A 21128-nucleotide genomic window follows, 5' to 3' on the forward strand; every position below is an offset into this window, starting at 1 on the left:
AAAAAAAGGAAAAAACCACTTTATTTTCCTGTTTGTCACCAGCCGGAGGGGCCTCGGAGCGATTTTAGCTTTAAAAGAGAGAAAACCACCCAACCCCTCCCAAAAAAGGGATATAATTTTATTACAGATGGATTATTTAATAGTATTTTTTTAATGGGGGGGCGGAGGGGGGGACGGGGACAGCGCGTCGTGGGTTAAGTTATTCCGGGGGCAGGGGGGAATTTGGGGCGGTCCCAAATTAGGACAGAGGGCAAAGGGTGTCCTTGTCACCTCTCCTGGGGGGAAGGACCCTGGTTTAGGGTGAGGAAGGGGGGGATCACAGCGGGGTCCCTGCTGTGGTGTCCCCAACCCTGGGGATCCCCCTCCCCACCCCAGGAGGGGGAAACGCCTCTGGATTTTGGGGGGAGGGGGGCGATGGAGAGGAGGGTCTCCGGCCCCCCGGCAGCGTGCCCGGCTTGCTTTGGGCTGGTGTCCCCCCTGCCCCCCGTGTGTCCCCCGTGTCCCCCCGGTCCTGTCCGTGTCCCGCTCACGCTCGCTCTGGGTCTCGGTTCGGTATTTTGTAAGATGTCACCGATGTTCGTCCTTGTATAAATAAACTGTTTCTGGCAATACCCGCCGGGCCCGCTGCCTCTGGGGGGGCCTGGGGGGGTGGCGGTGGTGCCCCTGTGTCCCTTCTCCTGTCCCCTTTCCCCCGCCGTGTCCCCACGTGCCTCAGTTTCCCCACCCACCGCAAGAGGCGCAGGGAGGGGCCAGGGCGGGTCCCCTTTGTCACCCCCCGGGCTGGGGGGTCTCCGTTCCCTCTGTCCCCCCCCCCTCCCGCTCCGCAGGACTCGGGGCCGGGGTTGGTTTTGGTGCTTTATTTGGTTCGAAACGGGGTGACCCCACCCACAGCGAGGTACGAGGGGGTCGCGGCTGGGGGCGTGCCCCCACCCTGCTGCAGAGGGGAGGGGAGAACTGGGGGCCGCTGGGGGGGGGGGCGGTGGCAGCTCAGTGCCCCCCGGGCCGGGATTGTCCCTGTGCTGTGTCCCCAGAGCCGCCGGGCACGGGGCACCCCCAGCTCAGCCCCCCGGAACGGGCACAGCTCAGGAGGAGCCCCCGGGAGCAGGGGAGGGCGGGCAGAGACCCCTCACCCGGAGCGGGTGGGGAGGGGGTCCCTGGGGCGGGTGAGGGCGAGGATGAACTGGGACAACTGCTCGGTTTGGGGGTCCCGGGGGAAAGGAGTGTGGCAGTGAACCGGGAACAGAGCAGAAACCCCCTACTCAATTTGGGGATCCCTGGGGAAGGATAACTGGGACAACTGAGGATAACTGGGACAAGAGTGGGGACCCCCTACTCAGTTCCAGGGTCCCTGGGGTCCCTGGGGAAAAGGAGTGCGAGAACGAACCGGGAACAGAGCAGAAACCCCCCTACTCAATTTGGGGATCCCTGGGGAAGGATAACTGGGACAACTGAGGATAACTGAGGATAACTGGGACAAGAGTGGGGACCCCCTACTCAGTTCCGGGGTCCCTGGGGAAAAGGAGTGCGACAACGAACCGGGAACAGAGCAGAAACCCCCTACTCAATTTGGGCGTCCCCGGGACAGGTGAGGATGAACTGGGGACCAGAGCAGGGCCCCCTGCTCGGCATGTGGGGCGGATCTAGGGGGTTCCCCGGAGCCGCCGGAGGGTGAGGATGAGCTGGGGCAGCAGGGAGCACACGAGCACGGGCCCCAGGGTGTAGCGGGCGCCCACGTTCAGGTACCACAGGGCCGTGTCCTCGCTCTTGGGCAGCTTGTGCAGCACGTCCAGGGCCAGCAGCCCCAGCGCGGCGCTGCCCAGCGGCGGCTCCAGCCCCCGCAGCTCCTCGGCGGCGCGGCGGCTCAGGGGGTGCCTGGCGGCCAGGGCCAGCCCCAGCGCGCTGCCGCCCACCCGGCACAGCGAGGCCCAGGGCCGCGTCTCCGGCCGCAGCCACGACGGGTCCGAGCACCGGGCACCGGCGCGGCGGATCGACCTGCGGGGAGCGCGGGGCTTGGGGTGTGCACCCCCAGAAACGGCCTGGGGGCAGAGCTCTGGGGTCAGCCCCCTCCCCAAACGGCCTGGGGGCAGAGCCCTGGAGCTGGACCCTGACAGCTTGGGGGACACATCCCTGGGGTTAGTCCCTCCACCCCCAAAAAACACTCTGGGAGCAGATTCCTGGGGATACCCCTCTCCAGCCTGGGGGTGGGACATTCTGAAAGCTCTGTCAGCTTCCTGACACCCTGGAAGGCTGATCCCTGGGACCTCCCTCTCCCCGTGGGACCCCCCGGGACCCCCTGTGCCCGGGCACTCACCAGTCGAGGTCGAGCCCCGCGGCCGTGGCCAGCCCGTGCAGGGCCAGCGCGCTCAGGAGCAGCCCCAGCGCCGCCGCCAGGAAGAAGCGGTACTTGAGGAAGTTGGGGGGCCAGCGCTGCAGCCCCCAGCCCAGAGCCATCCCTGGCAGCGGGGACAGGCGGGGTTGGCACGGGGATGGACTGGGAAGGAGCTCGAGGGAAGGGGAAGGAGTTGGGGTGCCCCCCTCACCTGCCAGGGAGCCGGTGACCACCTGATGGGGGAAGTGGGCCAGGACGAAGATCCGGGAGAGCCCCATGGCCACCAGTAAGAGGATGTAGACAAGGAATGGGATCAGCCGCAGCACGCGGCTGGAAGGGAATGGGGATCAGCGCGGGGGTGCCAGGCAGGGCGGGATTGATCCCACCCGGCCGCAGGAAGGAGGAAAGCACAGCTGAAGGAGGCAAGAAAAGGTCCTGGTGGGCTTTCGGGGGGGGTCTCACAGCCATTTCCCGAGCTGCCAGGAGAGGGATGTGTCCCCCTGGAGCTGCCCTGCTGGGAGGGGAGGGATTCTGTTCACCCTCCGTGGGTGCTGCCCACCGAGCAGGGGTCCCATATCCACCTCGCTCTTCCCACAGGCGCTCTGGAAGCTTCCAAGGGACAGTGTGAAGCCCGGGATTCATCCTGCCTGCTCCCCGTGGGCTCTGCCACAGAGGAAAGGCCCCACATCCCACCCCCTCTGCCCACAGGAAGCTCCTCAGCGCTGCCCAGTCCGGACTCACCGCCGGGTGCACCTGGACACTTCGTTGGTCAGCGCGGTGACAATCGGCCACAGGGCCGCCCCCAGGATCATGCAGTGGCCCGAGGGGCTCCCTGGGGGATGAAGCACAGGGGTGGTTGTGGGGAGCGTGTCCCAGCCCGGTAAGAGCTGGGAATGTCAAGCCCAGCCCTTCCCCGCTGCTCAGGAACGGCTCTTCCCGCTTCCAGCCCAGCATTCCCACACGGATGGGGCTCCCGGGTGCTTCCCTGTGCATCCCGGGGCTGTGACTCACCCGGGCCCGTTTCGCAGCTGGCCGGGAACTGGCGCAGCGGGAGCTGCTCCCGGCTGGAGAGCCCCGACTCGTGGATCCACCAGTACGGGCGCTCCCCGAACAGGAACCTGCGGGCACGGAAAGCAGGGAGCAGTGGGACAGACAGACAGCCCAGCGAGCCGGGAGGGCAGGCGTCAGGCATGGAGGTGGCAGCAGGAGGGCAGGATCCCTGCCGCTCATCCCGGGATTTCCAGGGATGAAGCCGGGGCAGGAGGGCAGGATCCCTGCCAGTCCCGGTGCCTCCCGGCGGCGTTTCTCTGCCAGGAATTCCTGGCAGATGCTCGGGGCAGCTCGGGTGACCCTGCGGAATGCCACAGGCACGGAGTCCCTGCCCGGAATTCCACAGGCAGGGACCAGGGAGTGTCCCAGTGCCCCCCCCATGTCCTCCCCTCACCATTTGAGGACCACGTTGAGCCACTCGGCCACGAGGGCGATCCAGAGAACCATCACGGACACGTGGTCATCCAGCCCGCGGGCCAGCGGGAAGCAGATGGTGTAGATGGAATTGGGATCCAAGTGGGAGGTCAGGAAGAGCCAGAACTGCTCCAGCCAGGGCGGCCCGGCCTGCAGGGCCACGGCCACGCGGATCCCGGCCTCGTGCAGGGCATCCATGGCGCTGGGCTGGGACACGGGAGGGAGATCAGCCCCGGCACAGATCCCCTCGGGAATCCCTTGGGAACGGGGTAGGAGGTGGCTGAATCCTTAGGAATTCATTGGGAAGGGGTGGGAGGTGGCCAGATCCCAAGGGGTGCCTTGGCACCGATTCAGGGAATTGTTCACCACTCAAAGTTTGCCCACAAATGACTCCCAAATTACTGCCCGGGGGGGTCCCAGCAGAGCAGACCTGTGGCTCTGGGATGGGGGCCAGGGCAGGATCCCGGGGGATTGGTGTGGGATTTGCTGGAGCAGCTGTGATGCTCCGAAGAGCCAGCACCTCCCTGGGGCTTCCCCTTGGAAGCTTCCCTGGCTCTCCCTGTGGTGATTCTGCAGAAGGCCTGGGGTCTCCCTGGAGTCTTCCCTGGAGCCAACCTGGGTATTCTTTGGCGTTTCCCTGGGGTCTCCCTAAAGCGGGTCCTGGGCCTCCCTGGGGTCCTTCTGGGCCTCCCTGAGCTCTCAGGCCCGAGGCCTCCCTGGGGTCTCCCTACACCAGACCCGCGGCCTCCCCATTCCCACCAGCAGCCTCTGAGCCGCCCTGACGCTCCTTAAACCTCCCCGTGGCACTCCCCATCCCCCCGGTACCGGCGGGAGGTACCTGAGGGGGGGGCTTCATCCCGGGGACCCCTCAAAACTCCCTCCCGTCGCTCTCAGCGCCCTCTTCCGCCTACACTCCCCATCACCGCCCGCGGCGCGGCGCGCTACGGCGGGGCGGGAGGGACAAACAGCGCCCGGGGTGGGCTCAGCCAATCAGGACGCGGGGCGGAGCAGATCGGCGGGGCGGAGCGCCAATCCCCGCCCTCGCTGCCGCGCGGCCCCGCCCCCGCCGCGCCTGGCCGAGGCGAGCGGAGCCGCGGGCGCTGCGGGCGGACAAGATGGCGGCGCCGGGCGAGTACTTCAGCGTGGGCAGCCAGGTGTCCTGCCGCACCTGCCAGGAGCAGCGCCTCCAGGGCGAGGTCGTCGCCTTCGACTACCCCAGCAAGATGCTGGCGCTCAGTATCCACCCGCCCGCGCCTCGCCGCGCTGGTCCCGGCCCCGGCGCGGCCCGCTCGGGCCTCTGCGGCCCGCCCGATGGGGAGGGGGGGGCGTGAGGGAGGGAGGGGAAAAGGGGGGAAGGAGGGGAGGGGGTGTGAGGGGATCGAGGTGGGCGGCGACAGGGAGGGGTTTGAGGGGCAGCGGGGAGACCCCCGAGGGAGGGGGGCAGTGGGGAGTCCGGTAGGGAGGTTTTGGAGGAATTGGAGAGACTCGTATTGGGGTGGATGGGGGGATTGGGGAGCTCTGTATGGAGGGATCGGGGGGCCTTGTAATCGGGTGAACGGGGGACTGAGGAGCCCTGTGTTGGGGTGAATGGGGGAGTTGGGAGGTTTTGTACTGGGTGAATGGGATGTGGGGTGTCCTATAGGGAGTTTTTGGGGGGAGTGAGGAGATTTGTATTGGGGGGGATTGGGGAGCCTTGTATTGGAGTGAATAGGGGGATTGAGGGGCCCTGTATTATAAAGAGGTTTTGGGGGAGAGTGGGAAGCCCTGTACTGGATTGGATGGGGGGAGAGAGAACACCCAGCACTGGGGAGAATGGCGGGGAGTGTGGTGTCCTGGAGGTTTTCTTGGGGGGACAGTGAGGAACCCTGTAGTGGGGTGAGTGGGGGTGTGGTGTGCCCTGTAGGAAGCTTGGGGGTGGGGAGCCGTGTATTGGGGTGAGTGGGGGCAGTGTGGTGTTCCCTGGCCCCCCCAGTATGAATATACGTGGATAAGGTTTTGTTTGGAATCTGCAAGGAATGGGAAAAGCCAAGTGCTGTTGGAAAACAGTGGAGGGAGCCAGGAGAGGGGGGAAGGTGAATGCTCAGCCCAGGGCTGGCGTTGGAGTTTTGGAGGCCCAGGGCTGGGTTCTGCATGGAATGAGGAGCTGGGAGAGGGTTTTGTGGCTGGAGCTCTGGGAAACACAATAGGAAAAGCCCCCCTGAGTGCCTGGGATGTGGTTGGAGTCAGGGGAGCTCCCAGGTCCCACTAGAGGCAGCAGGAAAATCCCAGCTCGGTGCTGCTTGTCTGCCCCAGAGAGGGCTGAGCGCTTCCCTTCTGGCTTGTCCCAAAGTCTGGCTCTTCCTCCCAAAGCTGGGATGCTCCAGCTCATCCCCCCGGCATCCCTGGCTTTCTCCTCATCACTGAGCAGCATTTTTTAGGATGGGCCCCACCTTGGGCTCAGGAGGGCTGGGAGAGAGGAACAGGGACTTCCACGAGGATCCGTTCCAGGAGGAGATGGTGTTGGCATGGAAGAGGCCCTGCATTCCGGGCTCCCTGCTCCATCCATCCCTCCCTCCCTCCATCCTCATGGGAGCAGAGGAATTGTGCAGGAATCCCTGTCAGCTCTGGAAGGGGTGGGGTTTTTTGGGGGGTGTTGTCTCATTCACAACAGCAATACCAACAACAAACCCGGTCTGTGTGAGGGTGAGGAGGCCTCTTCTGGCAATTCCCTTCCTTCCAGAATAGGGAATGCTCCCCGGGAGGCTGCTGCCTGCACGAAGAAAGAGTTCTGGTGGAAAAAGTGCAAGTTTGGGGTGCAGTGGTGGTGCTGCTTCAGACCAGTGATGGTGATGGGCTGGTGCTGGTGGGCCAGGACTGGAGAACTCAATCTGGAGTCAGGAAAAGTGCATCAGCATCCATCAGGCCCAAGGCGAGATGTGTGGCTCTGTTGGGATCGCTGATTATCCCAAACAGGGACAAGGCAGCAGAGAAACCTCCCACAAACCCAAACCTCCTCCCGGTTTGCTCCCGGACTGTGTCCCACCTATAAATACCTCCCTCTGGATTTGCTTTCCTTAATCCCCCCCTCCAGAATGCCCCTCTTCCAGTGGCAAGCCCAACCACGCAGACATCCTGCTCGTAAACTTACAGTACGTGTCAGAAGTGGAAATAATCAACGACCGCACGGAAACGCCTCCCCCTTTAGCCTCCCTCAACGTCAGCAAGGTGAGAGCCCCCTCCCGCAGGGACCACCGGGAATCCTGCAGGGATCCAGCGGGATTCGCTGCTGGAGCTCGCCTGCTCCCAGCACAGCTTCCCGGAGTTCCAGTCTGGGCCTGAGGTTTGGTGGTTTGCGTCTGGGTTTTAGCAGTTTGGGCTTGGGATTTTGGCGCTTTGGGGCCTGGATTTTGTTGGGTTTAGGGTCTGGGCTTTTGGTATTTGGGGGCCTGGGTTTTGGTATTTTTGGGTCTAAGGTGATCTTGTTTTGGGGCTTGGATTTTGAGGGGTTTGGAGCCTGGGTTTTGGTAGTTTAGGTGTAGGTGATGGTGTTTGGGGTCTGGATGATGCCATTTCGGGTCTAGATTTTGGCATCTTGGATGTGGAGTGGACAGGAGGGGTAAAGATGTGGAACTCATGGAATTTTGAGGAACTGCTTTTCGTCCATCCTGGAATGGGATTGCTGCTGATTCCCAGTGATGTGAAAGAAAGGGAAGGTGGCCCCGAGTCCTCTGTGCTGGGGTGAATCCAGCTGTGGGGTCTGGCTGTAGGGTGCTCAGTTGTCACCTCCTTGTCCCATGGGGACACCTCTCCCGGAGGTTGGTGTCACACAGGTGGCACCAGCCGGGTGTCTGTCCCCTCCCCGGGTCCCTTCCCGATGGATTAACGCGTTGTCAGAGGTCTCAGATGACACAGCTGCCACCAAGATGTGTCTGTGGGCTGTCACTGCAGCGAGTGACATTGCTGGGAGCGCAGCCTGGGGGAAACCCTCAGGAATTCCAGTGCTCACTTCTGTCTTTTCCAGCCTCCAAGTAATTGTGGGTTTGGTGTGTGGGGAAATAATGGATGGAGTCGTGTTGGAATGGGCCACACAGTGGCCGTGTCCCCAGTCCTGTGGCAGGAGGGGACTTCTGTGGGGCTCTGCCCCACATCCCCTTCCCCATGGATGTGCAGGCAGGCTGGGATGTGGATGGCTGGTACTGGTCGTACTGGGAGGAGGAGGTGTGGGCACGTGGGAGTGCTGGGGGTGCTCCAGGGAACCCAAAAAGTTGGGGACTTTTGGGAACAGCACCTGTCCCAAGAGGCTGGCACTGGCCCGAGGACCTCGGCACAGCCATGCAGTGCCATTCCAGGCAGATTTTGGAGGGATCCCCTTGACCTCCTCAGCCTGTGTGGGATGAGGGACCACCCTGGCACTGGGGGACCCTGGCATGGCCCTTGGTGGCCTCCGCATTGGGCTTGGTGGCCCTGGCATGAACCTTGGTGGCCCTCACGGTCTCTCCTTGCCTGGTGCTGCGAATTCCGTCATTCATCCAGAGGGCGCAGGGAAGTGACTCATCCATTCATGCCGCCTGCACAAGGTGTGTGCCGGGGAACGCTGGAATTCCTCGGAATGCTCGAATCCAGGAGGCTGGAGCCGCGTCTGATCCATTTCCTCTCAGGAACGTGGATGGGTAGGGAGAGCACATCCTGCTGCGGGGGGTGATGAGCACAGGGATGGATCCCGATGGAAGTGCTGGGATGCTGCTGGTGCTGGCACCTCTCCAGGGTTTCCAGTCTGCTCCCAGTGGCCTCTTGTCAGGGCTGTCCCCAAATCTGGATGCAGCAGCTGCTGGAGGAGCATCCCAAGGCTTGGGAAAGCGAGAGGCTTGGGACAGAGGGGATCTAAACCTCAGGCTGGGCAAGGGGGATCTGGTCTGGCTGGGAAGGGGATCTGCTCAGGGAGGGCATGGCAGAGGTGATTCCCAATGCCCTGTCCCACAGTTCCAGCCCATCCCAGTGTGGTGGGAGGATGCTTTGGCATCCCCCAGCTGTGATCCCGGTTCTCCAGCCTTGGAGCAGCCCCCCCGGACAGATGAGGGGCTGTGGCACCCAGGGAAGGCTGGGAGGGGTGTGGGGTGCAGGGAAGTTCCTGTGGAACATTGTGCCTGGTTTGGAAACCTGACTGGTGGTCTTGGAGGGAGAGAGTGATTCCCACATGGAACGGGGTGGGTGGCCTGTGAGGGCGAGGAAGGCTCCTGTCCCTGTTGAGGCATTCCTTGATCCCTGGGAAGCACACAGGGAGCATCCCAGTGCTCCTGCAGTGGCTCTGCTCCCCGGGGCACGGGCAGGGGACACGGCATGGCTGGGATAGGGACATCTGTCCCTTACAGGCACCAAAGTGTCCCCAGTCAGTGCGAGCTCGGGCTTTCCGTACCTGGAGGGGCTTTGGAAGGGGTGACCCCCCCCCGCCTCAGGCAGCACCAGGAAGCCGGTCCAGCTCTGGGAGCACTCCCAGGAATGAGGAGGCTCCAGGAGGAGGAAGAGGAGGGATGATGCTGATGTGTCTCCTCCACTGCGGCAGCTCCAGCCGGGAAAAGGCAGCTGGTTCAAGGCTGCTGCCTCCAGGCACTGCATCCTTCTCCTCCCACATCCATGGGATTCAACATGGGGGATGCCAGGGTCGGGGTTTTCCATCTCTATTCCAGCACCCTGTGTGTAATCACACCTCCCCACACACGGATGCGACTCCCAGATAACCAATTCTGGTTATTTTTTGGGAACAAATCAACTGCTGCAGGCTAAAGTTGCTCGTACTCCTGCGTGGAGCGTTTACTCCCAGTGTGATGGGTATTCTGGGCTCCTCTTCCCCATCTCCATCCCAAGTAAACTGAGTAGTGGGGGTGGTTTGGACCTTAAGAGACAGAATTAATTTGGAAAAGGCCGGGGAGAAGGGACAGGGGGTGTGGAAAGATGGCAGCACCATCCCCCAGATCTTTGGGAGACCCTGGCAGTGGTGAGGGTGCCTCAGAAGGGGAATTTAGGCTGGAATCACGAGTGGCAGAGCCGTGTCCAAGGGTTCCCTGGGTACCCTCATTGCTCCCAGCCCAATTCCCTGTCCCTGTGTTTTCCCAGCTTGCCAACAAAGCGCGGACGGAGAAGGAGGAGAAGATGAGCCAGGCGTATGCAATTAGTGCTGGTGTCTCTCTGGAGGGGCAGCAGCTCTTCCAGACTATCCATAAGACGTAAGTCCCCACCTCGGGATCCCCAGTCCCCACCTCGGGATCCCCGTGCTCTCTTTTGGGGTCCCTCGCAGCCTTTTTGGGGGATTCCCATCGCTGGCTCCCTCGGGTTTGCCGTGCTGCGCTCTGATGTGTCCTGGGATGTGCTGGATGGGATCCTCAGGGAGGGAGGATGGCTCCCTGCCTGCTCCCTGCCCCTCCCTGGCACATCCCACCCCTCTCTGGTGGGACACTGGAGTGGCTCTTTGCCCCCTTGGTGGGACACAGGCCCACGCCGGGGGTGGTGGTGGCTTTCCCAGGCCAGGTGGCATTCCCTGATGCCATTCTCACTCCCCTCAGCATTAAAGACTGTAAATGGCAGGAGAAGAACATAGTTGTGATGGAAGAAGTCGTCATTGCCCCTCCGTACCAGGTGGAAAACTGTAAAGGCAAAGAGGGAAGCGCCCTGAGCCACGTACGCAAAATAGTGAGTGCGGACTGGGGAGACTGGGCGTGCTGGGAGGGCGGCACATCCCTGGGGACACCCAGGAGCACACCTTGGGTGGGCTCCAGCCCGTCCTGGGTATCCCCTTCCCTTTCCAGATCCCCTTCCCACCCTTCTTTGAGTGGTATATTCAGAGCTGTGCCTAGGGGCTGGGGACACTGGGGAGGCTGGGAGGGTGTCACATCCCTGGGGACATCCAGGACCCCTCCGTGTTTGGCCTCCAGCCCATCCTGGGGTTCTCCAGCCCATCTTGGGCACCGTTTCTTCCCTAAACCCTTCTTTTCCTCCCTCCATCCCCCTCTTTCCCCATGCAGGTGGAGAAACACTTCCGGGACGTGGAAAGCCAGAAGGTCCTGCAGCGTTCACAAGCACAGCAGACACAGAAGGACACGTCCCTGTCGTCCTGAGGCCACCTCGGGCTCGCCCTGTCCCCGCGTCCCCTCCCCGGAGGCGCCGCCGGGGGCACCTTCAACTTTTATTTCCTTTTTTTTTTTTTTTTTTTTTTTTTTTTTTTGGGGAATCTCAACCAATTCCAAACTTTAGACTTTAAAACAAATGAGAAAAGAGAATAATTTAAAGCTCCTCACGCATTACTTGACTAACAGACTTTGTTTCTCCGCCATGGTTTCTCCCTCCAGCCGGTCAGACTCTGTTAATTTTATTTTTTGGCGTTTTTTCTTTTCCTTTTCCTCCCACTTCCTGCCTCCCTCTTCCCCAAAAAACCCCCCAGAAAATAAAGCTAACGAGCTGACTGTGGTGGCCAACCCGGGACCCTCGTGACCAGCGTGGTCTCGTTTTAATTTTGTTTGCACAGGGCAAGGCTTGAATTAGTCTTATTTTTCTTATCTTTAAATATATATATGAATATATATTAAAATGTTCTTTAAATATTTGTCTGCTTCTAGCAGGGTCGTGGCAAAAAATCCCTCTAACCACCCCCCTGGGAGCAGCCAGAACCTGGATTTGGGGTTTTCCCCCATTTCCTTTATGTTTTTAATTTTTTTGCCCTTTTTCATTTAATTTTAAATTGTGTTTTGAAATTTTTAAATTATTTTTGCCACGATCCACCCCCTCCCGTTTTCATTTCCTTTCATTGTTTTTTGGTTTTTTTTTGTTTTGTTTTAAAGAAAAAAAAAAAAAAACCCTGATCAAATTCAAAACAATTCAAGCCCTGCCTTTAGGAAAGTTAAAGATTAAAAAAAAATATTAAAAAAAAAAAAAGAAAAAAAAAGGAAAATTTTTTAGTCTTGTTTAGCAAAAAACAATAAAAACCCGAAATTTTTTTAACCATCACCGGAGTCTGTGGGGGCTCAATGGGGGCGTGGCCTCGGCGCAGGGGGCGTGGTTCGCGGCGGGGGCGGGGCTTAGACGCGCATATATTATGGAAGGGCGTGGTCTGTGTGGGCGTGGCTTTAGCGGGGAGGCGGGGCCTGGCGCGGCTGTTGCAATGAAGGTTTGCTTAATTAATTAGGCGTGGTTTAGGGCTGGAGGGGCCTCAGTGGTAAAGGGGCGCGGGCTCAGGGAGAAGGCCGGGCCTGGGGCGGGCTGAGGGCTCAGCGGGCGCGGCGTTTCAGCGCGGGGCGCGGCTTTGGGGCGGCGATATTTGAATTTTGGGGCGCGGCTTTGGGGCCGGCGGCGATATTTGAGTGTTGGGGCAGGCAGCGATATTTGAATTTTGGGGCCTGCAGCGATATTTGAGTTTTGGGGCCTGCAGCGATGTTGGGGCGCGGCTTTGGGGTAAATGAGGGTGCCTCAATTAAAGGGGCGTGGCTGGGGAGGGGGCGTGGCTCGGGGAGGGGGCGTGGCTTCCCCGTGGCGGGGCGGTGGGCGGCGCTGATTGGTCCCCGGGCGCGAGGCGGCGCTTCCGGCGCGGCACTTCCGGCGGGACGTCCCGGTAATGGCGGCGGGCCGCGGGTGGAGGCGGCGGGCGCTGCGCCTGCTGACGGCGGGCGGCGGCGTCCTGCTCACCCGCTTCCCCTTCTGGCACTGCTTCAGCGGGCTCCTGCTCTGCGCGGAGCGCGCCGATCTTCGCCGGTGCGCGCCCGGCGGGGGGGACGGCGCGGGGGGCCTGCAAGTGGTGGTGGGGGCCCGGGCCCTGGGAGGGTCGGGAAGTGGTTCTGAGGCCCGGGGCTGGTACGGGGCTGCGAGGGGTGGTGTGGGGCTGGGGCTGATGGGGGTCTGTAAGAGTCTGGGGGTGGTTGTGGGGCCGGCAGGGTCAGAGGTGGATGTGGGGTGTGGGGCCTTGAGGGTCTGGGGCAGAGCCCTGGGGGTCAGGGGTCCGTAGGCTGGTGTGGGGCCGTGAGGACCTGGGGGAGGCCCGGGGTGGTGTGGGGCCGTGAGGGTCTGGGGGTGGTTGTGGGGGGCTGGGGCTGGGAGAGCCTGGAGGTGGCTGTGGGGCCTGGGAGGCTGCTGAAGTGTGGGGCAGCTGGGGCGCTCCTGGGCAAGTGTGGGGCTGCTCCGGGTGCAGGGGACCCTCAGTGGGGCTGGGACAGCCAGAGGCTGAGTTGGGGCACGGAGGGGCTGCCTGGGGCTGAGGGGAGACACTGGGAGCGCTGGGGTCTGAAGGAGGGATCTGGGGTCTTGGGAAGGGGGCAGCAGCAGTGGGGCCACAGAGGGGCTGTGCGGGGCCAGGTGAGGGCTGTGGCTGCCCGATAACCGGAGGGAGGATTTGGGGGCTCTGGGGTGAGTCTGGGGGTGCCAGAGCTGCCGTCCCCGCAGGAAGCCGGACATCCCGGTGCCCTACCTGTACGTGGACATGGGCGTGGCCGTGCTCTGCGCCAGCTTCATGTCCTTCGGGGTCAAGCGGCGCTGGTTCGCCCTGGGGGCCGCGCTGCAGCTGGCGGTGGCCACCTACGCCGCCCACGTTGGGGGCCACGTCCACTACGGCGACTGGCTCAAGGTGAGACCCCCTCACCCCCCAGACCCCGCCCTGGCGGCTGCAGGGTGGCGATGGTGACGGTGGCGGTGCCGCTGACCCCGCAGGTGCGGATGTACTCGCGCACCATCGCCATCATCGGCGGGTTCCTGATCTTGGCGAGCGGCGCGGGGGAGCTGTACCGGCAGAAACCGCGGAGCCGCTCCCTGCAGTCCACGGGACAGGTGTTCCTGGGCATCTACCTCATCTGCCAGGTAACGGGGCCGGGGGACAGCCGGGACAGCCAGAGGCTGCTGTGCTGTGGGCTGGGGACACAACTCCCTGCGGGAGAAGCCTTGGGACAGTGCTTGCAGTGCCCCAAATTGTCCCCGGTGGGAGCCTCGGGGCAGTGCCACTGCGCACCAGCCTCACGCTGGCCCCAGGGAAGAAGCCTCAGGGCAGCAGTTGTCCTCGGGTGATTGCCACCAATGCCACCCATGTCACCAATGCCACCCATGTCACCAGTGCCACCGCACTGCGTCCCCCATTCTCCGCGGGGCAAAGCCGTTGTGCGGGTGCTCCTGGTGCCACCACTGCCACCGCACTCCAGTCCCCTGTTGTTCCTGGGGCAGACACGTGGGACGAGTGCTGCCATGGGCACCGGTGCCACCGCGCTCCGTCCCCATCGCCCCGGAGCACAGCCCTGCCGCCAGCGTCCCCAGTGCCCCCTTGTCCCCCCCGTTGTCCCTCAGGCCTACTCGCTGCAGCACAGCACCGAGGACCGCCTGGCCTACCTGGACCACCTGCTCGGAGGAGAGCTGGCCCTGCAGCTGCTGTTCCTGCTCTACGGGCTGCTGGCGCTGGCCTTCCTGTCGGGCTACTATGTGCGGACAGCGGCGCAGGTGCTGGCCGTGCTGCTGCCCCTGGCCATCCTGCTCATCGACGGCAACCTGGGCTACTGGCACGCCCTGCGCCGCGTCGAGTTCTGGAACCAGATGAAGCTCATCGGCCAAAACGTCGGCATCTTCGGGGCCGTGGTCATCCTGGCCACCGATGGATGAGGGGGAAGGCGTGGGATGAGCGGGGGGGAAACGGGGGTGAAAGGGGTGGGAGGGGTTTTTTAAGGAGCGCCTCTATTTATTCGTTGATTTTTGGTTTTTTTGGTTGGTTTTTTTTTTTTGTGTCGTTTGTAAATATTTGATAATTTTGGTGGAGGACGGGTGGGGGGTCCTGCCTGGGGGGTGGCGGCCACTGTGTGGCCAGGGCCCCTCTCCCTGCTGAGGGGTGTCACTGCTCCCCCCCCCCAAAAAGATGTATTTTTACTGATGCACTGAGGAATGTTTAATGTCTCACCCTGGAAGGGCTCGGCTTTGGGTGCCAGGGTGAGGGGCTGCAGCTTTTGGGGGATAAACTGCTTCAGAGGAGTCACTTTGGGGAGGGAACTGATTCAGGGGGAGATGCTTTGGGGGGCCTTGGAGGGCAGAGCTCCTTTGGGGGCTTGGGCTGGAGGGGCTGCTTCAGGGGAGCTGTTTTGGGGGACCTTCATGGGGAGCCACTTGGGGGGGGCAGCTCTGGCGAGGGACATGAGTTGGAGGGGCTGTGGGGGAACTGCTCGAGGAGGAGCCACTTTGGGGACTCAGTGGAGGGGCTGTGGGTGTTCTGGCAGGGGGGGGCCGATGGGGCACAGGGAGGGCCTGGCAGCCCCCAGGGTCCCCGTGAGCTGTGTCCTCACTGTCCCCATCCTGTCCCTGCGCTGGGCAGGTGTCCATGTTCCCCCCCGGGCTGGGCAGGTGTCCGTGTCCCCCCCGCCCCGTCCGGAAAAGCAAACAGGGCTGATAAGGGGCTTCCTGCGGGGGGCCCTAATGCGCCTCCGGCGGAACCGGGGCCATAAAACGCGGGCAGGCGGCAGAGCCCTGTTTGCTCGGGGGGGCCACCGGGGCTCCTCACCCCCCGGGACCCCCCCGGCGGCTCCAGCCTCGCGCCATCACCCCCAGACCCTCCTCTTCCTCCTCACTGCCCTGGGAGAGCTGGGGGCACGCAGGGGACACCCCCTGCCCTGTCCCCGTCGGGGTGTCCCCTCTGCCCGGGGGCGCAGCCCCCGCCCCGCCCCGCCGGCAGAGCCATCCTGTGACCTTTGGAAAATGTCTGTTTGCTGTCACTCGGATAAATGGGGCAGAAATCTCCCGGCCCCCCTCCCCGAGTGTCCCCGCGGGCGCTGGGGGGGCGCTGGGGGCCACCCGCACCCTGATCCCCATGGATGTGACAACGTCAGTGACAGCGCGGTGGCATTGTCACTGCGCTGGCGTCCCCCCGGGCCCCAGGATGGGGCAGATCCTCCCTCGGGGCGCTCCTGTGCCGGGGAAGGGGGGCCGGATCCAGCCCCGCTGCCTCAGTTTCCCCGGACACGTGTCAGGCCCCGCGGGGGGGGTCTCCGCAGCCCCTCGGTCCCGTCAGCCCCGCATCGACCGCGGGGACGTGAAAGGTTCTGGGCTGGGGGGGCTGCGGGGGCTGCTCCCCCCTCCCGGGGCTGCCGTGAGCCCGGCGCCGCTCGGCCGGGACCCCCCGCCCGTGTCCCCGCACCCCGGCGGTGTCACCGCGCGGCCACGCCACGGGGGACAGCCCGTCCCCCACTGCCACCAGCCGTGTCCCCGCCGCCGCTCGCCGGGGTGACAACCGGGGCAGGAGTGGGGAGCGCGTCCCCTCCGGCCGGGGCCGGCACCCTCCCGTGTCCCCTCCGGCCGAAGCGTGTGGCCTCCAGCCGGGCTGGTGGCACCCTGTGGTGTCCCCACGAGCTGTGTCCCCTCCAGCCAAGCCCCTCCACCCCACTGGCCGGAGAGGCGGCTGCATCTGGGTGGGGCCATCCCGGCGTTTTTGGGGACCCTCTTCTGCCACCTCTCCCCATCCCAGCACCCCCACGGTGGCTTTGGGGGCCCCTGCCCGGCGGGCACGTCCCGGCCGCGTCTCTCCGTGCCTCAGTTTCCCCCGGAGCCGGTGATTGCTCCTTAATGGTAAATCCATAAGGGATCAATGTCCCCGCACGGGGGGCTGGAAAGGGCACCTCATCCGTCCTGGGGGTGGTGACAGCGGTCGATGGCGGTGGCGGGGGCTGCGGTGACAGGGCTGTGGTGGCGGCTTCGTGCCCGGTCTGGGGAAACTGAGGCAGCCGGTGCTGTGCGTGTGTCTGTTCCCTCCGCTGTCCCCCGTGGGTGGCTTGTGCCAGTGCCGTGGGTCTTGTCCCACGTGCCATGTTTGTGTCCCTGTGTGTGGCTGATGTCCCTGTGTCCCACTGTCACATCCCCAGGCTGTCTCAGGGCCAGGTATGTGTGCCGTGGCCGCGTGTGACATCCGTGTCCATGTCCTGTGTCCCTGTGCCATGGCCACGTGTGACATCCGTGTCCATGTCCTGCGTCCCTGTGCCATGGCCGCGTGTGACATCCGTGTCCTGTCTCCGTGCACCGCGGTTGTGTGTCACATCCATGTCCCTGTGCCCTGGCTGCCTGTCACACCTGTCGTGCGCCATATTCATGTGTCTCACCTTCTCTGTGTGCCATGGTGACATGTCACATCCCTGCCCGTGTCCCGTGCCCGTCTGGCATTGCCATGTCCGTGTCCTGTGGCCACACGCGTGTCCCCGTGTCCGTGTGTCCCACCCGTGCCCCCCATGCTCTGTCCTCCCCAGCCCCTCAGTGCCCCAGACTGGGGACTGTGCTGGGGGACAGTGACAAGGTGCTGGCACGTGTCCCCTGGCCCTGGCGGGGGGGCCGCAGGGTCCTGCGTGCCCGTGGGTCGGTCACGCGTGAGGGAGGAGCCACCAACCCCCCTCAGGCTATAAAACCCCGGCGGGTGCAGGAGCCGCCGTGTCCCCGGCACTGTCACCCCACTGCCAGGCCCTACCTGTCACCTCTGCCTCTGCCATCGTGAGTGCAGGGACGGGGCTGGGGTCCCGGGGGGTCCCGAGGGGAGGTCGGGACCCTAGGAGGGACAATCACCTTGGGGACATGTGGGGTCCCTGGAGGGGAGGTGTCCCTTTGGGTGCACGTGGGTCTCTGGGGTCCTTTGGGGTGGGACAGCTGCCTGGGGGACACTGGGGGGTGTCTCTGGGAGGGAGATGACCCCGCGGGATACGGGGGAGGGGGGTCCCGGGGGTGAAGATGTCCCTTGAGTGGGGCTGGGGTCCCGGGTGGGGGATGAAACAAACCCTTAGGGAGTTGGGGGTGTTCTGGGGGTGTGACATTCCCACAAGGAATGGGCTCCTGGGGTATGGTGGGGGGCAGAGCGGAGTCGGGGGGGTCCCGAGGGTGATAAGGGCACCCCAGGGTGATGGGGGCACCCGGGGGCGATGGGGGTGCCCCACCCGCAGCCTCAGCCGCCCCTCGCCCCCGTTCGCCGCAGATGGCGACGTCCCCGCGGCCGTGGCGCGCGCTGGTGGCCGTGTCCCTCTGTGCCCTGCTGTGCCTGGCGGCCGCGTACCCCCCGAAACCCGAGAGCCCCGGGGACGACGCGTCCCCCGAGGAGATGGCCCGGTACTTCTCGGCCCTGCGCCACTACATCAACCTGGTCACGCGGCAGAGGTGAGCGCGGGTGGGTGCGGACACGCGTCCCCTTGGCCCGCCCGTCCCTGTCCCCGTCCCTGTCCCCGTCCCTGTCCCTGTCCCCGCGCACCCCTGGGCTCCCCTGCCCCGCCCGTGGGGTCCCCTTCGCGCCTCCGCGCGCGCTCCCGCGGGGTCCCCGTTGCTCACGCGCGTGCCCCGCGTCCCGCAGGTACGGGAAACGCTCCAGCCCCGGCGCCGCGGTGACCGAGCTGCTCCTGGGGGCCGGCAGTGACAGGTCACGGTGAGTGTCCCCGTCGCTGTCCCTGTCCCTGTCTCCACCGCCCCGCGGGCAGAGACAGGGGCTGCACCCTCGCCCGCACCCCGGGGTGGAGGTCCCGGGGTTGTTTGGGGTCGCAGGGAGGTTTGGGACCTTTGCTCACACCGGCTCTTCCCGCAGGTACGGAGATGACGACTCCTCGTGGTGACCGCCCCGCCCAGCCCCCCCTGTCCCCCAAATCCTCCCCATCTCTCCAGGTCCCCCCAGGGGATCCAGGGCCAGCGCGGGATCCCCCGCTGGAGGGCCGGGGACCCCCAGAACCCGGCTCGGGGGCATCCCGCTGTCGGGGGGGGGGCCCGACCCCGTCCCGTCCCCACCGCTGTCGGGGGGGTCCCGCGTGGTCCCTGCACGGCCCCGCAGCGACAATAAAGAGCACGATCGTGGGCACGGCCGGGTCCGCGCTGTGTGTGCGGGGGGCGCAGGGGGGCCTGGAGCGGGGCCGGGGGGTGCGGGAGGGATGGAGGGGTGGAGGGAGATGGAGAGGGGATGGAGGGGAGACGGAGGGGTGCAGGGGAGGATGGAGGGGGAATGGAGGGGTGCAGGGGAGGATGGAGGGGTGCAGGAGGGATGCGGGAGGAATTGAGGGGCGCAGGGGAGGATGTGGGAGGGATGGAGACATGCAGGAGGGGTGCGGGGGGGGTGCAGGAGGGGTGGGACGAACGAGGCACAGGAGATGCTGGGGTGCAGGGAGGGGGGGCAGAGAGGTGGGGAGGGATTGGGGGGTGAAAGGAGGGGAATAGAGTGGAAGGGGGTGAGGGATGGAAATTTTGGAGGAGGGGGTGTGGAGAGAAGGGTGGGAGTGGGGTGAGCTGAGGGCTGAGGCACACTGGGGTTGGATACTGGGGTGCACTGGGTGTTGGGTAATGGGGGGCACCGGCGGGGGGATCCACCATTGATGGATGTCGGGGTGCAGAGGGTGCTGGGGGGGCTGTGATGGGGCTGCAGCACAGCGGGGTGGACATTCGTGGAGGTGCTGGGATGCGCTGGGTGCGGGTGCACGGGTTACTGGGGTCCACTGGACATCCCCGTGGGGCCCCCCCGTGTGAGGACCGTGGCCGTTGGGGGCTGTGCCAGGGCTGGGGGTCCCGTGTCCCTCTGCCCCCCCACCCCACCTGGCCATGGTGGGAGTCCGGGGATGGCTCTGTCCCCACGGCCGCTGTCGGGGGTGGCTGTAGCCCCGTGTCCCTCACCCTAACATTGCCTCCCGATCCCCCCCCGATTCCCCCATCCCTCTGTCTGCCCTTCCACTGTCCCCCTGTCCCACTCCCCACCCCTCTGTCCACTCCTGCCACCCTTACACTCCGCCAGCCCCCCTGAGTGTCCCCCTCCAGTCCCTCTGTCCCCACACCTGTCCCTCTGTCCCTCTGTGGGGCCGGACACCCGTGTCCATGTCCTGTCCCCTCCGGGAGCCCCCTCAGCGCGGGGTCAAACATTAACCAGAGCTGTGTAGGGGCCAGCTGTCCCTGTCACCCCCCACGATGGCCCCTGTCCCCCCCTCCCCGTCCGAGTGGGCACCTGGCCACAGGTGCTGCGTGGCAGGGTGACATCAGCGGGGGGACAAGGGGATATAAGGGCCAGCACGGCCGTGGCAGCAGTGGCACCAAGGACCCGGAGTGTCAGGCAGCGTCCGCTCGTCTCTCCGCGTCCCCGTGTCCCTGCCCGAGGAAGAAGGTGAGAGGGGACAGGGAGCTGAGGGGGTGTGAGCAGAGAGCGGGCGTGTGACGAACGGGTGTGTGACAAACGGGTGTGTGACAAACGGGGTGTGCAGGGGACAGCGGCGTGATTGTGCGTGTGAAACGCGTGTGCAGTTGCTCGTGCAAGGCTGGAGGTGTGCAGGGGTGGGACACGGGGTGTGCACACGGGGGCGCGCAGCTGTGTACAGGTGTGAGTGCACAGGTGTGCGCAGGTGTGTGTGACGCGTGTGCGAGCGCACCCCGTGCTGTTCCCATCCGTGTGTGACCCCCGTGTCGCTGTCGCAGCCATGGCCCCGCGCTGGCCGCCGCTGCTGTTGGTGGCCTGCGCTCTGGTGGCGCTGCTGCCGCTGCGGCCCCGCGCGGCCCCGGCGCAGCCCGCGTACCCCGGGGACGACGCGCCCGTGGAGGATCTGCTGCGCTTCTACAACGACCTGCAGCAGTACCTGAATGTGGTCACCCGCCCGCGGTGAGCGGGGCCCCGGGGCTGGCGGTCCTGATGTGCTCCCTATCGCGACATGCTCCCTGTCACAACATGCCGCTCTGCCCATCGTGATGGGCTCCCCATCCCGACGTGCTCCCACCATGATGTGCTTCCCTTCGTGACACGCTCCCCGTCTCAATGCCCTCCCCATCATGGGACGCTCCCTATCGCGACACACTCCCCATCGTGTCCCTCTGTCACACCGCGAGCCCCGTGCCGCTGCCCCCATAACGTGTCCCCGTTGCAGGTACGGGAAGCGGGAGGGCGGGCGAGCGCTGGGCGAGGAGCCCCTCGGCGCCCCGGGGTGCTGAGCCCCAGGTAAGGGATTGGGGGGTGTGGGGACCCCCTGCGTGCTCCCCCCGGCCTCAGTGTCGCCATCGGGGACAACCTGGGGGGAAGGGGAGCTCTGGACGGTGCACGGGGCTGGGGGAATTCAGGGGGAGGCCCTACAGGGTGCAGGTTGGGGGACATGGGACCGGGGGGGTCCGGGGGGTGCTCTGTGGGGAAGAGGACACGGGGCTGGGGGATCCTGTGTGACCCCCCGCTTTTGTTGCAGGGACACCGCCAGGGCCGAGTGGGTGAAGGAGCCCGGGGGCTGCATCCTCCCGCCCCTGCTGCACCCCCGGACCCCCCAGAGCCGGCACCGTGGGGCCGGAACAGACCCCCTCAGCAATAAACCCCCCATGCAGCCACCGCCTGTCCTGCCTCTGCCTGCTCGGGGACACTGGGGACGCTGGGGCTGGGGGGCACCGGGAG

At 64.7% G+C, this 21128-nt stretch overlaps 5 protein-coding genes across 7 annotated transcripts; 4 read left to right on the forward strand and 1 right to left on the reverse strand.

Annotated features, from left to right (window-relative positions):
- Positions 1-359: 359 nt before the first annotated feature.
- Positions 360-4740, reverse strand: G6PC3 (glucose-6-phosphatase catalytic subunit 3). The gene is made up of 7 exons (XM_032134384.1): positions 4632-4740; positions 3774-4000; positions 3341-3447; positions 3071-3161; positions 2541-2659; positions 2312-2453; positions 360-1992 (listed from the first exon to the last, which is right to left on the reverse strand). Exons 1-7 carry the CDS (start codon positions 4647-4649, stop codon positions 1641-1643), a joined length of 1056 nt encoding a protein of 351 aa, XP_031990275.1. The 5' UTR covers positions 4650-4740; the 3' UTR covers positions 360-1640.
- A 103-nt stretch (positions 4741-4843) lies between these two features.
- Positions 4844-11682, forward strand: LSM12 (LSM12 homolog). Its single transcript, XM_032134390.1, has 5 exons — positions 4844-5029; positions 6864-6997; positions 9884-9993; positions 10330-10456; positions 10789-11682. Exons 1-5 carry the CDS (start codon positions 4909-4911, stop codon positions 10879-10881), a joined length of 585 nt encoding a protein of 194 aa, XP_031990281.1. The 5' UTR covers positions 4844-4908; the 3' UTR covers positions 10882-11682.
- Positions 11683-11894: 212 nt separating this feature from the next.
- Positions 11895-14658, forward strand: TMEM101 (transmembrane protein 101). Of its 3 annotated transcripts, none has more exons than XM_032134387.1 (4): positions 11895-11927; positions 13193-13373; positions 13457-13603; positions 14081-14658. In XM_032134387.1, exons 2-4 carry the CDS (start codon positions 13230-13232, stop codon positions 14387-14389), a joined length of 600 nt encoding a protein of 199 aa, XP_031990278.1. In that variant the 5' UTR covers positions 11895-11927; positions 13193-13229; the 3' UTR covers positions 14390-14658. The 3 variants fall into 3 exon arrangements, with proteins under 3 accessions (XP_031990278.1, XP_031990277.1, XP_031990276.1); XM_032134386.1 differs by lacking the exon at positions 11895-11927 and adding an exon at positions 12021-12128; XM_032134385.1 differs by lacking the exon at positions 11895-11927 and adding an exon at positions 12336-12508.
- A 2530-nt stretch (positions 14659-17188) lies between these two features.
- LOC116455976 (peptide YY-like) lies at positions 17189-18575 on the forward strand. The gene is made up of 4 exons (XM_032134388.1): positions 17189-17245; positions 17721-17899; positions 18090-18161; positions 18318-18575. The coding sequence occupies exons 2-4, from the start codon at positions 17721-17723 to the stop codon at positions 18343-18345; spliced, it is 279 nt and encodes a 92-aa protein (XP_031990279.1). The 5' UTR covers positions 17189-17245; the 3' UTR covers positions 18346-18575.
- Positions 18576-20157: 1582 nt separating this feature from the next.
- Positions 20158-21057, forward strand: LOC116455978 (pancreatic hormone-like). Its single transcript, XM_032134391.1, has 3 exons — positions 20158-20357; positions 20620-20690; positions 20929-21057. Exons 1-2 carry the CDS (start codon positions 20179-20181, stop codon positions 20681-20683), a joined length of 243 nt encoding a protein of 80 aa, XP_031990282.1. The 5' UTR covers positions 20158-20178; the 3' UTR covers positions 20684-20690; positions 20929-21057.
- The last annotated feature ends 71 nt before the right edge of the window (positions 21058-21128 follow it).

This window comes from Corvus moneduloides, chromosome 26 (genome assembly GCF_009650955.1).
Source record: "Corvus moneduloides isolate bCorMon1 chromosome 26, bCorMon1.pri, whole genome shotgun sequence".
In the NCBI taxonomy this organism is placed as follows: Eukaryota; Metazoa; Chordata; class Aves; order Passeriformes; family Corvidae; genus Corvus; species Corvus moneduloides.

Coding starts and splice junctions, on each gene's coding strand:
- LOC116455976 (XM_032134388.1), top strand. CDS start 17,721: ATGGCGACGTCCCCGCGGCCGTGGCGCGCGCTGGTGGCCGTGTCCCTC. Junction 17,900..18,089: donor AACCTGGTCACGCGGCAGAG/GTGAGCGCGGGT, acceptor CGCGTCCCGCAG/GTACGGGAAACGCTCCAGCC. Junction 18,162..18,317: donor GCCGGCAGTGACAGGTCACG/GTGAGTGTCCCC, acceptor CTCTTCCCGCAG/GTACGGAGATGACGACTCCT.
- G6PC3 (XM_032134384.1), bottom strand. Junction 3,162..3,340: donor CAGCTGCGAAACGGGCCCGG/GTGAGTCACAGC, acceptor TTCATCCCCCAG/GGAGCCCCTCGGGCCACTGC. Junction 2,454..2,540: donor GGTCACCGGCTCCCTGGCAG/GTGAGGGGGGCA, acceptor CCCCGCTGCCAG/GGATGGCTCTGGGCTGGGGG.
- LOC116455978 (XM_032134391.1), top strand. CDS start 20,179: ATGGCCCCGCGCTGGCCGCCGCTGCTGTTGGTGGCCTGCGCTCTGGTG. Junction 20,358..20,619: donor AATGTGGTCACCCGCCCGCG/GTGAGCGGGGCC, acceptor TCCCCGTTGCAG/GTACGGGAAGCGGGAGGGCG.
- LSM12 (XM_032134390.1), top strand. CDS start 4,909: ATGGCGGCGCCGGGCGAGTACTTCAGCGTGGGCAGCCAGGTGTCCTGC. Junction 9,994..10,329: donor TTCCAGACTATCCATAAGAC/GTAAGTCCCCAC, acceptor CACTCCCCTCAG/CATTAAAGACTGTAAATGGC. Junction 10,457..10,788: donor TGAGCCACGTACGCAAAATA/GTGAGTGCGGAC, acceptor TTCCCCATGCAG/GTGGAGAAACACTTCCGGGA.
- TMEM101 (XM_032134385.1), top strand. CDS start 12,372: ATGGCGGCGGGCCGCGGGTGGAGGCGGCGGGCGCTGCGCCTGCTGACG. Junction 12,509..13,192: donor GAGCGCGCCGATCTTCGCCG/GTGCGCGCCCGG, acceptor CCGTCCCCGCAG/GAAGCCGGACATCCCGGTGC. Junction 13,604..14,080: donor GCATCTACCTCATCTGCCAG/GTAACGGGGCCG, acceptor GTTGTCCCTCAG/GCCTACTCGCTGCAGCACAG.